Here is a 17,345-nt window from a genome sequence, read left to right as displayed (position 1 = left end):
TGTTTTTTTATAAAAAATTAATTAATAATTATTCCAATTTATAAAAAAACCTCACCAACCACCATCACCGGTACCCCCACACCCATGTATGTTCGATGAGCTTATCCCATCTATGTAACATGACTAGGACGAGGATGATGATAGGCAATAGCCAGCTATATGCATGCATAGTATTATAATAAAAGAATGTACATTCATTGAGTTGAGCTTTTAACTTGTAACAAAGATTCAATGTGGTCTTGAAATTTTAATTGTATTAATTATATTTTTAAAATTAATAAAAATATATTATATTAATTTGTAATCTATTTTCTGTTAATAATGTGCTGGTATAGTTTAATTACATATATTTTAGTAACATGTATTATTTTAAGTTTAACTACGTATAATGATATGATAACAGATTAATTAATGATACGTGATATATTAATATAGACAAATATGTTATTTACAATACTATTTGGTTATGTGTTAATTTGTGACAGATGTCACAACATTATTCATTTATATGTCATCTACTATATTATCATTATAGATACACTAAATTGATCTTTAATTTTGTATTAAGTGATTTATTTTAGTTTTTAAAATTAAATATCGTACACTAAAATAATCACTTTCCTATTTTTTCTCTTTTTTTAAATACAAATATTTTTTATAAATATTTTTAAGATTTTAGTTTCAATCATATAATTTTTTTATCAAAATAATTTTGATACTGATATACGTGAGATAATTTCTTATGTAATAAAGGAAAAAACCACACACTCACTTCGAATAAGATCATCAATTGAATGATGACTAAGTTATCACTACTTTCTATAAATATTCTAACAAACTCAAATAACTCTCGATCCAATTTTCAAATAAATCAACTTAAACTCTTATTAATTTAGACATCAAAATTCTTTATAGGTAGGGGTGGCAATGGGTATGGTAGGATAGGGTTTGAAGCCAACCCTAACCCTACCCGCAGGTTGAGAATATTCCAACCCTAACTTTACTCGACTCGCACGAGAACCCAACCCTACCTGCGAGTTACAAAAAAGATGCAAAATTATTATATAACTTTATGATAATTTAAAATAGAACTGACTTTTATGTAAAAAAAAACATTAAATTATCAATTAATGATTTTTTTTAGTGGCTAAAGATCTTTTACATTTAGTGAGAGGTCTTTGGTTCAACATCAACTTAAAACATATTTTTATATAAATATATAACATATACATATATAGGATGCGGATTGGTCGGGTAGGGTTGAGACTCAACCCGCACTCTACCCTATCCGCTGCGGATCAAATTGACAACCCTACCCGATCAGATAGGGTCGGATTGGATATACCTGCGGTTAGCGTACATGTTGCCACCTGTATTTACAGGTACCTCCAACTGCCATCTTGAACTAACATAAAGATACTTAAAACACTTTTATAATAATCTCTGACCTCTTTTATCTAGTCCATTTACATATAATTAGTTTAAAGTATGCCTCGTAACAATAATTATGTTATTTAGTAAAAGAATTATATGATTGATTTAAAAACATATATTTTAAGTCCAACAAACATGTATTCTATAGAAACTAAAAAATTAAAAAAATTATATTTTGATTATTAATTTCTAGTTAAAAACACACATGTTTTTTTGGTGAAAATAAAAAATATTTAATCAATGATATAAATTTTTTAAAAATAACATACTTTGTTATAAAATTTATCAATGTTAAATTATTGTAAAAAAATTATATAATTAAAACTAAAATATAAAAAATATTTTATAAAAATACTTGCATTTAAACGACATGTGAAAAAATAGAATTGAAATTAGTACATTCAAAAATATTGAAAATTTTGAATAAAAAATAAAATAAAAAATAGTGAATGGATTAATTGACATTCAATTTTATGAACTAAAATGAGTTACTTAGTAGAAAGTTAGGGACTAATTTAGTACATCTACAATAATGACATAATGAATGACACGTAAACAAATAATGTTGTGACGCATGACACAAACTAACACATGACCAAATAGTATTATGATACGTGACACATCCGTCCACATTAGTATGTTATGTGTCATTGTTCTATCAACCTGTTATCATATTATTACACGTAACTAAATCATAAAATGACATATATTACTAATAGTCTACATCATCAAACTACATCAATATACCAATAACAAAAAATGGATTAAAAATTAATAAAATGCATTTTTGTCAATTTAAAAAACATAATTAATATAATAATTAAAATCTCAAACAATTTTAACATGCAACACTAATTTTAAGAATCACCTTAAAACTTAATTTTATATCCATTCATCGCTACCAGGATGATGATGAGAATGGGAGGAAATAATCATTACATTTTCTTTTATATATATATATTAAGCCATCATTATTGTTAATGGTAGTACTTGTTTGCTTGCTCAAACTTTTCCTATAACTAATAGAAGCTGCTGTATGTCATATCATTGTATCAAAAGTATAGGCAAGAACCAACCTATCCCTAGTATATTGGAGATTTGGAATGATAGATGCTTTTTCTATCCTAATTTTAAATTCGAGTTTTGAATATAAAAAAATTGGTATTACAAAATTTATTTCTTAGGAAATCTCATTTAAAAAGATATATGCGTATAATTTTACTAAAAAAATTATTATCGTAATTAGTATCTTTAATATAAGGATATTTAGGCTAACAAAAATATTATATGTGACCCTATATTTATATATAAATATATATATTATTTAACTCATTTTAATTTTAATATATTATATATTTTAGTATGTATTTTATACAAATAATTAATTTATTAACTGATTTTTAGTATAAAAATATTATAATTGTTATTCAAATTAGTATGAACATTTAATTAATAAAGATAATCTAATAACATTATATATCGGATAGATTTTGATATATAATATTAACCTAATTTAATCGTAAAAGCTAACTAAAGAAATGAAGATTGTATGACACTTTTAATAGTATCTACTTCCTTCACCAAATGATTACTATTAAGTGTAGTTTTTCGCTAAGGATGTTTAATGCAAATTGGATAAGAATAGGGTTTGAAAGTTTTCTGACCATTTGTGTGATTTCCATTCATGAACTACCAAATTATTGAGCCATAATCTAAAAGATATATGCTAGATGTCTAATTTAAATAAATTTACTATAAGAAAAGAGAGTTATTTTAATATTTTATTTTTTAATAGCATAATTAAATGTCAAAATTAATATATATATTTTTGACAAATATTATAAATATCAAATTTTTTTATATTTTTTTGATAAATAATTTGACTGTAAAAATTACTTCTCAATTTTAACACTCATTTGTTTTTAATTTACTCCATTATTTTTCTTCTTCTCTAGGCTCTGTCAATTTTGAGATCACAGTGCTCTCAATTTGGGGTCATACTACTCATTTTTTATCTTCAAAATCTCAATGTATTCTTCAGTTTCAAGATCTCATCTCATTCTTTGTTAATAATTTTTGTTGAAAATATTTTATGGTCAATAAGTATTATAATAAATAGTATTTTTGACGATTAATAAGTATCACAGAAAATATATTCTCAAATTTTTTTAATAAATTATTTTTGACAGCCAATATTTATCAAAATAAGATTTAAACTTTTTTCACAATTACTTATATGTTAAAATACTATTTTTGATAAAACTTTTATTAACATATTTTCATAGTTAAAATAATGTCAAAATTTTTTTTGACAAATTTTAATTCTTTTTTTATACATATAACCCTAAAAAATAATCTATATTGTTGTAGTGATTTCAAATGTAACATAGTCCTAAATTATGTATAAATTTTTAATTAATTACATATATGCGCATGATCGTTGTAATAATATTAGTTCTATTTTGTTTTACAGATCACAAATACATCTAATTAAATACAATAAAATATCAGTTCATTAGTCTGCTTAAGTAAATATTGGAGGTTCTCATTTTGTGCATGCAACAACTTATTAGCTAATGACAAACTCTTAAATTAAGCTCCGATCTGCAACGAATCAATCCTCAGCCTGTTTAAATAATGTGAGAATACTATAAAAAATGTTGAATACCGTAGGATTTACCAACAGAATAACAAAAATAATCTGCCAGTAACAATATTCGGTTTACTGTCAGATTTACTGTCGAAAACAATTTGATGGTATAACCAGAGCCAGTAACAATATCCGATGGTAATTACCAACAAATTCTGTATGTGGCAAATTTTTAGCCAAAAAACTATTTGTTTACGGGCAAAAAATTTCTCTTAGCAACTTCAGTGTCATACTATATTGTCTCTTGCCTATTTATCGTCAGATTTTTTTTCAATAAATCTGACAGTAAATTCAATTTTTTTAAACAAATTTTTTGACACAATTAGTAGTCAAATTTATTTTTTTATTTTTAAATTTTTTTACAAAATTAGTAGTCAAATTCTAAATAATAAAAACTAAATAACGATTTTATTAAAGATCAAGTATACGTACAGAATAAAAAGTCAAATAAATAAAATACAATTGAATAGTCTAAAACAAAACCATAATCACTATGGATCCTGATAGTAGTTGTCGTCGTCATCCCATGGTTCTGCTGAGGCGGCGGACTAGGCTGTGATGTCGGTGTCCCTCCAACAGCGCTGCTGCCACCAGCGAGCATCTGCTCATGGTACATTGCCATCTGTTGTTGCATCCATTGAATCCGTTCCAACTCTTGCCTAAGCTCCAGCCTGATGGAATCTGTGTCTGACATGCGTGCAAGTATCTCGTTATACGTCTCTTTAGATTGCTGCAGCTGTTGAGCCTGTTAATGAAGGTTTTGGATGAGATTTTGCACCAGCTCCCTCAAATTGAAGCTGTTCTCAGCTTTAACAGGGCTGGTGGGAGAGACAGATGAAGCTCTCAATGTAGAGGTACAGAAATTGTTGGCGAAGAACGATCCCATACCAACCAGTAGACACGATTTTTGTACAGCTCAGATGCGGTCTCACACCTAACCATATCAAGATCGACTACTGAATCAGCGGAGTTGTTGCCGTCTTCTTCAGTGCGCAAAGATTGCTGGGTTGCGGCCTCCAATCTCTACGTGTAGGACTCTTATGTAACAAATGTTATGATTAGAACGACAGTTAATTGAAAACTTTATATCACATTATGTTTACACATAATGATCTCCAGACTGCTAATCAACAAATCTCTCCTTGTTCTCCTTCAAGGTGTGAGTATACTTGAAGGTTTTTGCCACCACGATCTAACGACTTAGACTACACATATTGAAACAATATGTTAAATAAAGTAATAATGACATTAAATGTCAAAGACAAAATGAACTAAATAACAAAATGAAACAAGTTATATACCAGCATGGCCATTGTCTTTATGGAAGTTGCTGACCCGCCGGTATAGTTCGACGACCTGCCCGATATCCTGTTAGCTCTGTTTGTGAGAAGGTGATTCCTGAATCCCTCATCAGTCTCCCAATGGACATACAATACCTTCTTAATATCCGGACAGAGCCAAATAATGAGGTGGTCGCGTCTCTCATGTACGTACTGCATCATCTGCTGAAGCCACATAACCATCCGATGGTCAAAGATCTTCCTGATCATGGCATCGTGAGTCTTTTTCCATATAAATTTTTTTGCATAAAGAAAAATTTAACAGTAGTTAATCAAAATTAAACACATAATTAAATAAAATATAAGACATAAACTAGCTAAGGTTTGAATATGTTGAGTTTTTACTATCTACTTCTAAAACTATCCTTCTCTGGTCCCAGCAGGAATCTTCTTGTAGGTCAGTCATGCGTGGTCGTACATCAGTTTAATGACGATATTGGTACACTCTTACATACATGTATTATTATTTGGCACAAACTTATCAATGAAAAACTTAAGATTAGGAAACACATATGTTAAATAAGAATATAAAAAAATAGATTGCATTTAAAATACATTAAAATAGCACTTATACCATCAAACCATCAGGTCAAATCATCATCCGTATCACGGATGGTGGTGAAGCGGTATCTGGTTGGGATCCGTGAGAGAATTCTGACACTACAGTGTTTATCCCTGGATGTGGCATCATCATCGAAGTAGTGGGTTATTGAGCAGATGGAGGTGGTGGAGGAGTCCACTCTAATAAAGCAGGCGGATGACTTTCTGGTGACAGGGGTGGCGCAGCAGAAGGAGCCACATAGCTGGGTTAGGGACCATGATAAACAGCTGATCTTGTGCACCTATTGCCTATGGCGTCCTAGGGATAGTCGGAGTAGAACGAGATGAATGAGAAGTCCTAGGGATACCAATAGTAAAAATATGTGCACAAAACCATATACACAAAAGACACTTCAAAGATTAGTGACTCCAACCCAAATCATAACCTACAACTCAAATTCTACTATAAAAACACCCCAAGATAAAATACTAATACTTGCAAATATGAAGAGTTTTCTAAATCTAAACCGTCTCTAACAAAATTAGATAGAATTAGTTCAAATTTGATTATGAATAAATTTCTTATCTTTAGTAGCTTAAATCAATTTTGAATTAATCTATGAACTTCAAATTTGATTATATTTAGATTTTTTAAAAATTTTGGCAGAATTTCATCTATAATTAGAAGCCTTATCCAAATTTATATATATTTTTTACAAACCAAATGAGGGTTTTAAAGAAAATTCAGCAGAGTTTTTTTCTTAATTCAGAGACTTTAACCAAAAAAAATTATAAAATTTTTACAATAGAAACAGTTGCAAGCATTAATTAAAACAAACACGCATTCAAGCAAACATCAATTTCTAGCCGTTCTAGTGCACAACCTCTTATTACTCTGTAATTTTTCAGCAAACAAGGGTTTCGAGAAAGCGCCACTAGGCAACCTTCTCTCACTTCTGTCCTAAAGTTCTATCCTAAGAAAAGTAAGTCTGACATAAAACTTAAACAATTCATTATATTCAGAGATAGAGAACCAACATGAGTATTGCACGAACAACCCACAAAATATAACTGCGAAAACTACAAAAGAAGCGAACTTTAATGAATCTAAAAAAAAATAACAGTCCTAATAAAAATGACGACTTATTAAATTCACTAGGTGAAACTAATTCAAAAAGTCATTTAACTTAAGTAATCTAACGAACCTAATTGATAAAAATATATTAAGTTAAACTATAAAAACTAATTCACCTAAAATAATCTAATTGCTAAATAAAGTTAACCCTAACCACCAAAATTGATTGATTTAACCTTAATAAATCTAAATAAAAACACGAATTTTAAACACAAATTTTTAAAGAATTATAAATTTTAAACCTCAATTTTAAAACCGAAATATCCTAAACAGTAAATTAAAAAAATAGAATTTAAAATAAAAATTAAAAAACAAATTAAGCAGATTTACATTTTAAAATAAAAAATTAAATAAAAAATTAATAAAATACATATAAAATACAAATAAAATTTAAGAAAATTAAAAAAAAACTAAACCTAAAACTTGACAAATTGAAGAATGGGATTCACACTAATATGAAGGAGGAGTCTGAGCCAGCGACAGTTAGAACTCAGTAGCGACAGCGACCCACAACGTGGTAGCAGCAACAGCGAGGCAACAACAGCAATGGCGAGGAAAGAACCATGATGGAATCCAAGGCAGCGACAATGACTCACGGAACTCGGCAACGACGGTGACCTACGAGGCGACAACAGCAACGGCGAGGTAGTAGCGACGGCAATGGAACCCGAGGCAGCGACGATGACCCACAGAACCTGGCAACGATGGCGACCTGACGGTAGCGTCTGGATCTCTGGTGAGAAAGGGAGAGGAGAAGGAAAACCAAGGTGAGAGAAGGAGAGAGGAGAGGGTGAAGCTGCATGCATAAATGATGGGGAAGGGTTTCTGAATTCGAATTTCATTCAATTTTACTGTCGGATTTACCAATGGATAATTTCGACGCTAATGGATATTGTCCGAAATGCCGTGTTTTATTAATTCATATTACCGTTGAAAAATTTTAACGGCAAATCCCTCGATACAATTAGCGCGTATAAAATAAATTTTCGCACCCCTTGTTACCGTCTGGAATTAGGGATGGATTATGGAATTCAATAATAAATTTTTTTGGTGACAAATTTATACTTGTAACCGTCGAAAAATTTGTCGCTAAATTCGCTAGTTACAATGTTCGCTAAATCCGTTGATAAATTCGATGGTATTCAATATTTTTTTTATAGTTGAAACTAAAAAAATACAATAAAATATTATACATCGGAAACCATCTATATATCATGATAATAATGTGTTATTATTATGTACATTAGCAGCAAAATATATGGCACAATTAGAAAAGTATACATAGTTATAATCAGCACAAAATTATCATTAGCAATTAATAGTGAAAGTTGTGATAAATTTATAATGGTAAATTCTTTGTTATTGTGAATATCAAAAGAAAATGCAAAAATGGTACTAAAGATGCGAGATGATAAAAATAAAAATTCAAAACTTTTTGAGTTACTTCAATTAATTGCAATAAATTTTTACCTAGCAAAAAAATAAAAAATAAAAGAATACCCAATAAATTATTGGAATGTAAATTCAAGCAAAAGAGCTAGCTCTAGATAGATAAAAAGAAAATAGAAATTGTAGAGTGGTCTATGATACTGATCAAAATCAAATTAACTCATTACATTCGCCAGATCCCATATATGTACCGGAAATGGATCTTCTCCATTTTTTTTAACACTTAAAGAGAATAAAGTGTGATCTCTTACCTTTAATTCTATAAATGGGACTAAAAATAAATAGGAGAGCGAGAACAATAAAAAGTGAGATTAAATACTGAACACCATCTATTTTTTTTTTCATTGAAGAGAATCCACTCCCTTGATGCCTTTTTACCCTCAACTTGGATGTCTCTTCAGATGTGACCACCTACTAAAAACCTACTATCTTTGTTAAATACTTCTTTTCTATTTTAAAATGTTCACTTTTAAAATTGTAATTGTATTTCTTTTACAAATAAGTGTCATACTTCTAAATTAATAAATGAGAGGAAAGAAATTAATAAATAATTAAAGAGAACAATTATGAAATAATCGATGTTGTAGGGGTGTTCAAGATCCGGACACAGATTTTTTTTTCGGTCTGGATCCAAAGTATATTTTGTCGAATTTTAATTTGCCATTTTTATCCGGTATTATTTTTGGATCGGATTCAAGTTATGCTTTGAGTAATCCAGTCCAGTCCGAAATTGTCTTTTATAAATATATATATTAGAGTAAAATTACTGATGTTATATTGTATTTTTATATGTACAGTATTATTTTTGTTTTAAAATATGATATAACATTTGTTAAATTTAATTTTTTAAAGTAAAATTTTATTACTTTAGTGTATAAAAATTACAAATTTGTATATACTAATTTTATATTAAATCGATCTGGTTTAACCCGATTTATTTTGGACCATTCCGGGTCGAATCAAAATAGATCTATTGGCCTTTTGGGACCAAATTCCGACTCGGCCCATGAAAACTTCTAATAATACCTGTACTCTCTATTAGATCTCCAAAATGCTCAAATATAATTGCCTTTAGTAGATGATATTGACAAAGCATGCTTGCTAGAGGGGTTATTTCATTTTCAGACTGAGAAACATGGAACATGAAGTGTATAACTGTAACAAGGGCTTAGAATTAGAACCTTGACTCCATTTTATCATTCATCCTCTTTACCAAAATGTTCAAACTTATGCCAATCGCTTGGTGTAAAAACGACACTAGCAAATTTTGTTAAGATAGTTAAGAAGTTTGCTACTTAAACTCTTATCAAAACTTTAAATTAAACTCAATTTTCTTTAGTTTACACATACATACGGTTATTTTTTCTTTAGAAAGTAAGAATAGTACGGAAAAAGGCAAAAGATCCTAAAGTGAAGAGATTTGTAAAGTAATAAATAAGACATTACTTACCATTTAATTTATAACTTCTATTATGTATTAGCCTTACAACTTCGATATAAAAAGTGAGTAAACTGTCACTTGCAAATGAATGCTTTACTCAATGGAACAAGTAACAAAAAGCTTGAGGAGTTTAGTGAGCCTCAAGGCCAAGCTATTAACTTAGAATAATCTATCAAACTCTACCAATATGCCTAGTATATGGAGGAGAATTGAACGAAAATTGAGGCTATTACATGCATAACTCCACCAATTACAAGCACATTAATGCAATCCTTGTGATGTTTTCAATGGCCAATATTATCATGCATGTACAGTTGGCGAAACAATGTCGACTAGCCGTTCGATTGTCTGCAGCTGATCATATGGCGCAATCTGCATCCACAAGGCAGGAGTCGAAAAATTAATAACGGAACATAATTGCTTCACATGAAATAATTACGAATGGTGGTATGTATTCAGGACTGTTTGGTTGCTAGTTGCTACATAATCCTAGTTTTCCACTGTTGAATAGATAAACATGGTGTATCAAAATAAATTCCATCGTACCTAGACATAGTTTATGTATGGATACATAATATTTTGATACACCAAATTAGTGGACAAATTCTTGTGCATAAGCCAAGAATTAAAGGCTCTAGTTAGCAAATTAACCAGCAAAATGCAGAGTCAAAGCCTTAACAACTGATATGTTAACAGTATATAGTTCAAAGCTATCTTTCTATTTTCAATTCTAACATTTATATCACCTGACTAAATCCATCAGGCCAAGTTATTGAAACAGCATAGTTTCCCATTGGTCGAATTTCTTCGGGTTCAATATCTTCAGGAACATCGGTGTATTGCAGTTTCTGCTCCCCAGTCCATTCATCCTGCAATCATTGCATACCAAAATTGAAATGACTTGCAAACCATGCAACATGAGTGTAGTAATGGTGTTGACTTTTCTTCTAAGAAAGCAACATTTTTTGTCTGCTTTATAGCTTAATTATCAGTTATTCAATGTAGCTGGTGTTGACTTTCTGTAACAACTATCTAGTCCCAATAACTAATCTCTTTGAATTCAAGATCAGCTCATATATATGTATAAGCTTCCGTTTTGAACTTTTCTCTTGACTTTGCAGGTCAAAAGGCAATAGCTTTTACTAACTGAATAGTTGTGGCAAAAATGCCGCATAAGCATAAAGAAGTAAACTGCTCTAAATTTTATTTGCTTTATAACCTTATTTTGTTTTCATTCTTTCTAACTTTATGCATCATCATCATGCATACTAATGTTAACAATACAGAATCCAAGTTATGCATTGTTAACTGTAACTCAATTTTAATCTTTGAATCAAACAAAACTCTTAAATATCCACATACCACACTCTGAGCAGATCGGTCGTTCCGTCTCACCGTCGCAGGATGCAGGAAGAATTCCTCATCTGAATCTGGTACCTTCACTTTGATTGCCTTGATTGATCTATCATAGGTGACAGCTGTTGAAACTGAATTCAAAATATAATGTTTTCAGCTAAGAGAAAGTAGAAATGCTTAATCAGAATTTAAAAATATAAAGGTAATCTTGCCACTCAAATATATATCATATTTATATCTAAAAGTTCCTACATATCATACTTAACCAACAACTTTTTGGAATTCTCTAACACAGATACCTCACAAACTGTTTTAACTGCACCATATCGAACAGGGTTGGTTTATGTCGAGTTTCCAAAAATAAATGCATTACGTTCACTCGTGCTTAAAGCGAAAAGTGCATAACGTTTCTGTGAAAATCATCAAAAGCAAGTGTTGGGAGTCACGAAAATTTGCATTTATATGCTCTATAACGTTGCCTAGTATCATAAAAGGTATTAAACATTTCAACTACCACAAACGGATCAGTGAACTTAGAGCCAGTTATATACAAGTGAACAAGACTTGGTAGTTGTTGTTATACTATAGAGAAGCAAAGAATAGCGTTGGTAGCTTGTAACTAACAGGTACTATAAGATACATTTTCAGTCTTCAATTATTATCTAGGAGTAATATAATACCTTGTTGGCGTATCTTAGCACACTGCTGCACTACACACACTCCTAGATCTTGGAATATCTTGGACGCTTCGCCTTGAGGATCAGCCACCACTTCGGGCATTCCACTATCTCCAGAAGCAGATAGCTGTTACAGTCATTATTGTAATAAACAGCCTTAGTTTGCAGTAAACAATATACCATGTCAATTGCTAAGAATACTATATCATTATCAGTAATATCAATACCATATCTTAGAATATAAAGGAATATCGAAGTCAAGATAAGGTAGATATTCATTAAAAAAGTTTAACATGGTCTTGGTATGTTTATACTGATTACACTTATACCGCAACAGAACTTGTTGAAAAGCAGCAGCAGTAGGCATAATAACACAATTTATCATGCAGATGCAGAGAAGAATAATTTCAAGAGTGAACAATGGCGTAACATGAAACATACAGTTGGTCTAATAGGCATATCAAACAGATGAGGTATTCCAAACTGCTGAACAACCTGCATATATGACCAAACCATCAATATGTGCCACATACAAAAGGTAATTTTTAATGTTCTATGTTGAAACAAATAAAGTATAAACAATTAAATAACGTTGTCCGTGCCTGAGAACCTGAACCTCTACCAAACGGGTAATATCGCTTTCCATCAGCATCAAAATGACACATGTTTTCCACAACAGCAACGCAAGGCACCTTATTTGTAAACATACAAAATATACATGTTAGTATCACATTTTTAAAATTTAAAACAATCAGTTTCAAGCATGAGTAAGAAAATAACAAATTGGAACAGTTACACCATTGAGTGATAGAAGTATCACCTTTAGCTTTGAAAACATCCGAACTCCTTTTGCAACATCAATGAATGACAGCTTTTGAGGAGTGGTAACAATTACAGCAGCAGTTAAAGGAACTATCTGGAGTGATACGACCAAAGTCAAATCAAATGATGATTGGAGATCACACATATTTTGGCAAATAACTATGGGAATATACACTATACAAGCTTCATAAGTCAAACATCGTTGGGCTGGTCGGATTTCAGCCCAAAGATCAAGCTGGCTCAAATGTCAACTCGATCTACAATCAAACCAGCTTCAAGCCGGTTCGACATAAGCCATGAGCAATGCAATGCAACATAAAATTAGATGGAAGAATCAATCTACTGATAAGCAAATGAAATATAACAAAGAATATCTAGAGCAGAACCTGGCATAAAGTGAGTTGAATATCTCCAGTTCCAGGAGGCATGTCAATAATAAGGTAATCGAGCTCGCCCCTATATTGTACAAAAATTAATATCACAAATCATGCAGAACTCATTTAATGTTTAGCAGAATTTGTTTTCTGGCTTTTAGAAATGTATACCACTCGGTAGTAGTCAAAAGTTGGTTAATGACTCCAGAAACCATTGGGCCACGCATTATTGCACGTCCTTGTCCAGCAAATCCGAAAGAGACCAGCTTCACCCCCAGGTATTCAGTTGGAATTATGGTCCTCTTCTCCGGATTCTGCAGCAAAACGCTCAACAATTGTGTGAAATAAATCACTCAAACTATACTAACAACCAAACCAATTGATTCATCATATATTACCATTTCCAGCAATCGATTTTCAGGAGAGACCATCGTTGGTAAGCTTGGACCATAAACATCAGCATCAAATATACCAACTCTAGCACCCATATCAGCCAAAGTGTAAGCAAGGTTTACAGCTACAGTTGATTTTCCAACTCCTCCCTACAAATTTTGACATGAAAGGTATTAATGATGCGAACCAAAAGTGAATAGATTCAATCATACTTCTAACTAACTAAAGTTCAGCTTCAAACCTATTTGAAAATGTATAATTGGTACTTGGTAGTTTTTTTTTTTTTTATTTCTTCAGATACATTCAATAGAAACAATACTCATATGTTTAAAAAGAAAGGAAAAGTTTCAGGTGTCATATGTTAAACCAAACATGTGAAGAATTACAAAAAGAAAATTGAAGGAAAAAGGTTGAGAAGAAAAAACCTCAATTATGGCAAATAATATAACAAGACCAACATATGATGAAGAAAAAACCTTCCAAAAAGATCAACCTTGCAACTGGACACAGCCACAATATTTGAAATTGTCTGTAGACCTGCTGGAAGTTGCTCTGCAAATAGAGGTCTTGCTGGCTGTGCGGACATTGTGACTTTTACATTTTTTACCCAAGGGAGATTCGTCACCACTTCGTTTGCTTTCTCCTCAAACTGCCATAAATATACAATCAATTAGTCCCTAAAAGAGACCAGACTTTAACATCACATTTAGGGAAAGAGAATGAGACAAAATCAGGTAGGAAACGTGCTACTTTTTTTTTCTTTTACAATGGAAATTCACACAAATTCGTTTATTTTTATTAGTATTTAATGAGTTTTACAGAAAAAAAGTCCACCACTCTAACCTACATCAGCTGTAGCTCAAACAATGGCAATTGTGTCATTTACCATGTCCTTGATTGGACATGCCGGAGTAGTGAGCTCTAACCGAAAAGATACCTGAGATTCGAAGCAAAAGTAATTTAGTAAGAACATCATCATTTACAAGTACATTGCAGAAAAGTTTTAGGCCTGTGGTTTTAAGACCTCTCCAAGAGCTTTATCGATCTGGAGATCTTTGACGAATCCGCATGTAACGATATCCGTTCCAAAGTCTGGATCAATAATCTGAGACAAGGCTTTCAACACATCATCCTCCGGTGTTCCAGTTGATACCGAAGAAGAGCCTACTGCACAGTGCAGATAAGGACTAAGTGAAATCAAAATAACATTTAAACACGAAATTTAGTTAACAAAGGCATGAAGTAAACGCATGTAGTCCATTAATAAATCATTTCTTTGTTTTCTGGTGGCTGAACAACTTAAGGCATAAACTGTAAACAACACTTTCAAATTCTGAACCAAGGCCAAAAGCTTTGGAAAATTCTTCAAATGATGCATGCATGAAACCAAGAACCTTGTCAAGTTTCAACCATGATTCATAAATTCCAAGAAAGACAAGCCGATTTGGCTTTCCATAAACATTTCATTTCAAGCTCTGCACAATTACCAATCCAGTTAAGATTCTACAACCCCTATCAAAGGCCTCATAAGTTCAAGTTTGTCCAAGCACTAGATTTACATTCATACAGGCATAAATAGATACCCAACAAACCCAGAAGATGCAAAATTAAAATTTGATAATAGAAACAGTTCCTCAAATAAAAACCGTAATTGACACTAGCAATTCCCTTGGCTTCTTCATCAACAAAACTTGCAGTAAATTCCAAACCTTTTTAACAAACAGTTGATGCCCATGAGTTGGAAATTAGCATCAAGGAAAAAAAAACATACAAAAACAAAAAATTACCTTCAACAGAAGTAGCTCTGGTAGCACCAGAACAAAAGATGGCCCTTTTGTGATATCTCCATAATGAACTTTGGTCCCTTTGAGACTGAAGAGTTAAATGAATGGCAAACAAAGGTGAAGACTTCAGATGTGAAAACGAACCTGCAACAACAAAGACATAAAAATATAATGAGAATTGTTAGTAAAGAGAAAGGAAATAATGAGAGAAAGTTGAAGTGGATACCCCATGTTAAGTGTTGTGGTTTTGAGGCTCGGAATGAAAGGTTAAGGTATGGTGAAGAAGAAGATGGAGCATGAAGGGGTTGCATTTTTCAGATAGAGAAAGTGGAAATGGAAGGGTGAGGTGAGTGACAGTTTCTGAGCCTCATGTTTTCAGTTGCTACTAGCTACTAATATATATTACTAATTTTATTTTTAATTTATAATAAGTGTGAAGCATATTTAAATTAATTTTTTTATATAATTGACTTAATTTTGTTTGAGTCGGCTCTTGACATTTTGATAAATCGAGTGTAAATTTTAGTACTTCACATTTAAATAATTAAATCTCGATTGTTAAATTAATTAATTAATTATTAATTTCGTCTAATGAAGAACCTGAGCTACACGTGTTCACACGTCCATATCCGTTTTTTTATCATGAAAATTATTTAATAATGTAATTCAATTTTTTTTAATTTAATTTGTTAACATGATTATACTTTCTTTTTTTGTCTTATTACACAGCACGCTCACACTGTATACTTATACACACTAAATTAATTCTTTAAATGTATTCTTATTCCACTTCTTACTTCATCCAAATTTAAATTCGGATGTGGCTATTTGAAAAACACATCATGAGTCACTTGAACTAAGTTTCCAATAATAATAAAAGTGTTTATTTTGAAATATTAAGATAAAGATTAAAAGACTAAAATTTACTATTATATTTATTAAAAAAAGTATTTACTTGCTTTATTTAAAAAGTGTAAATAATCCTTATCCAATGCAAATGAATTCTCTTCGTGACATCAACCATCGGTTGGCTACTTTCATCGACATTACATACCAATTAAAAAAAAACAAGGGAATTAATGACAGTTTCAATAAGCATAGTAGTTTAAAATCAGACAATGTATACATGACCTCATCAAGCGTGTCATCTTTACACTTTTCATTCCTCGTGTTCTTTGTCTTGCTTATTCCACCTTTTTTAAAATCATGCATGAACATTAAACAACAGAACTTATATATTTTTTTAATAATGATTCACATGTTTTGAATAATAACCTCTATATTATAAACACTAACTGTTATCTTTGACTTTGGTTGTAATAATTCTTCGGACTTAGCAATAGAACACTTGGTAGATTTAACAAAACTTTTCTAAAAAAGGTGTTATAGGAATTTAGATTTAAATATCATTGTAAATAAGAAGCAAGTGATATTTGAAAATATTCTATCAGTATTATCAGTATTATGAATTAACCTTGAAGCCATTCATCTGTTTAATGAACTCAACTGTAGCTATTACATTCTCTATTGTTATCTCAAAAAAATTAGGTATGGTCAATCATGTGCAGTAGATCACGGCATCGCTTGTAGTAATGGTATACTTGTAGTAATTAGAGCTTGCTATTTTTTCTTTTACAAAAACTAACGGGAAGTGGCTTCTTTACTCTTAACAATAAAAGGATCATTAATTCCTTTTACATTTGAATTTGGAGCGGTAGTGCCATGTTTCTGTGACTGCATACGAATAGTTAGCTTCAAAATTTTTGACTGAATTTCTTCAAAGTAAACATCTTTTTACATGCGAGATCACGCCATCACATAGTTTACTACAATTAGATGCCAATGCACCCACTCGGAATTTCAAAACCCTCTCAACATCATGCTTATCATATATTCTTGTACAACTAAATTTATTCTTTACATTCTTAGTCTACCTTTTGTAGATCAAAA

At 31.0% G+C, this 17,345-nt stretch overlaps 1 protein-coding gene across 3 annotated transcripts; it reads right to left on the bottom strand.

Moving 5' to 3' along the window:
• Positions 1-9,967: 9,967 nt before the first annotated feature.
• On the bottom strand, positions 9,968-15,800 carry LOC112802179 (fe-S cluster assembly factor HCF101, chloroplastic). Of its 3 annotated transcripts, none has more exons than XM_025845276.3 (15): positions 15,622-15,800; positions 15,399-15,539; positions 14,636-14,778; positions 14,498-14,548; positions 14,105-14,260; positions 13,617-13,760; positions 13,390-13,532; positions 13,231-13,300; positions 12,843-12,938; positions 12,625-12,714; positions 12,464-12,517; positions 12,026-12,149; positions 11,352-11,476; positions 10,736-10,858; positions 9,968-10,361 (listed from the first exon to the last, which is right to left on the bottom strand). In XM_025845276.3, exons 1-15 carry the CDS (start codon positions 15,704-15,706, stop codon positions 10,290-10,292), a joined length of 1,617 nt encoding a protein of 538 aa, XP_025701061.1. In that variant the 5' UTR covers positions 15,707-15,800; the 3' UTR covers positions 9,968-10,289. The 3 variants fall into 3 exon arrangements, with proteins under 3 accessions (XP_025701061.1, XP_025701062.1, XP_072093684.1); XM_025845277.3 differs by having other exon boundaries at positions 14,636-14,775; XM_072237583.1 differs by lacking the exons at positions 9,968-10,361; positions 10,736-10,858; positions 11,352-11,476 and adding an exon at positions 11,613-11,755 and having other exon boundaries at positions 15,622-15,774.
• Between the last annotated feature and the right edge of the window lie 1,545 nt (positions 15,801-17,345).

This window comes from Arachis hypogaea, chromosome 5 (assembly GCF_003086295.3).
Source record: "Arachis hypogaea cultivar Tifrunner chromosome 5, arahy.Tifrunner.gnm2.J5K5, whole genome shotgun sequence".
Classification (NCBI taxonomy): Eukaryota; Viridiplantae; Streptophyta; class Magnoliopsida; order Fabales; family Fabaceae; genus Arachis; species Arachis hypogaea.
Note: the sequence above shows the minus strand (reverse complement) of the source record. Positions and strands in the feature narration are given on the sequence as shown.

Coding starts and splice junctions, on each gene's coding strand:
- LOC112802179 (XM_025845276.3), bottom strand. CDS start 15,706: ATGCAACCCCTTCATGCTCCATCTTCTTCTTCACCATACCTTAACCTT. Junction 14,779..15,398: donor CAGAGCTACTTCTGTTGAAG/GTAATTTTTTGT, acceptor TGCACTGTGCAG/TAGGCTCTTCTTCGGTATCA. Junction 13,301..13,389: donor CTTTTGACTACTACCGAGTG/GTATACATTTCT, acceptor TGTACAATATAG/GGGCGAGCTCGATTACCTTA.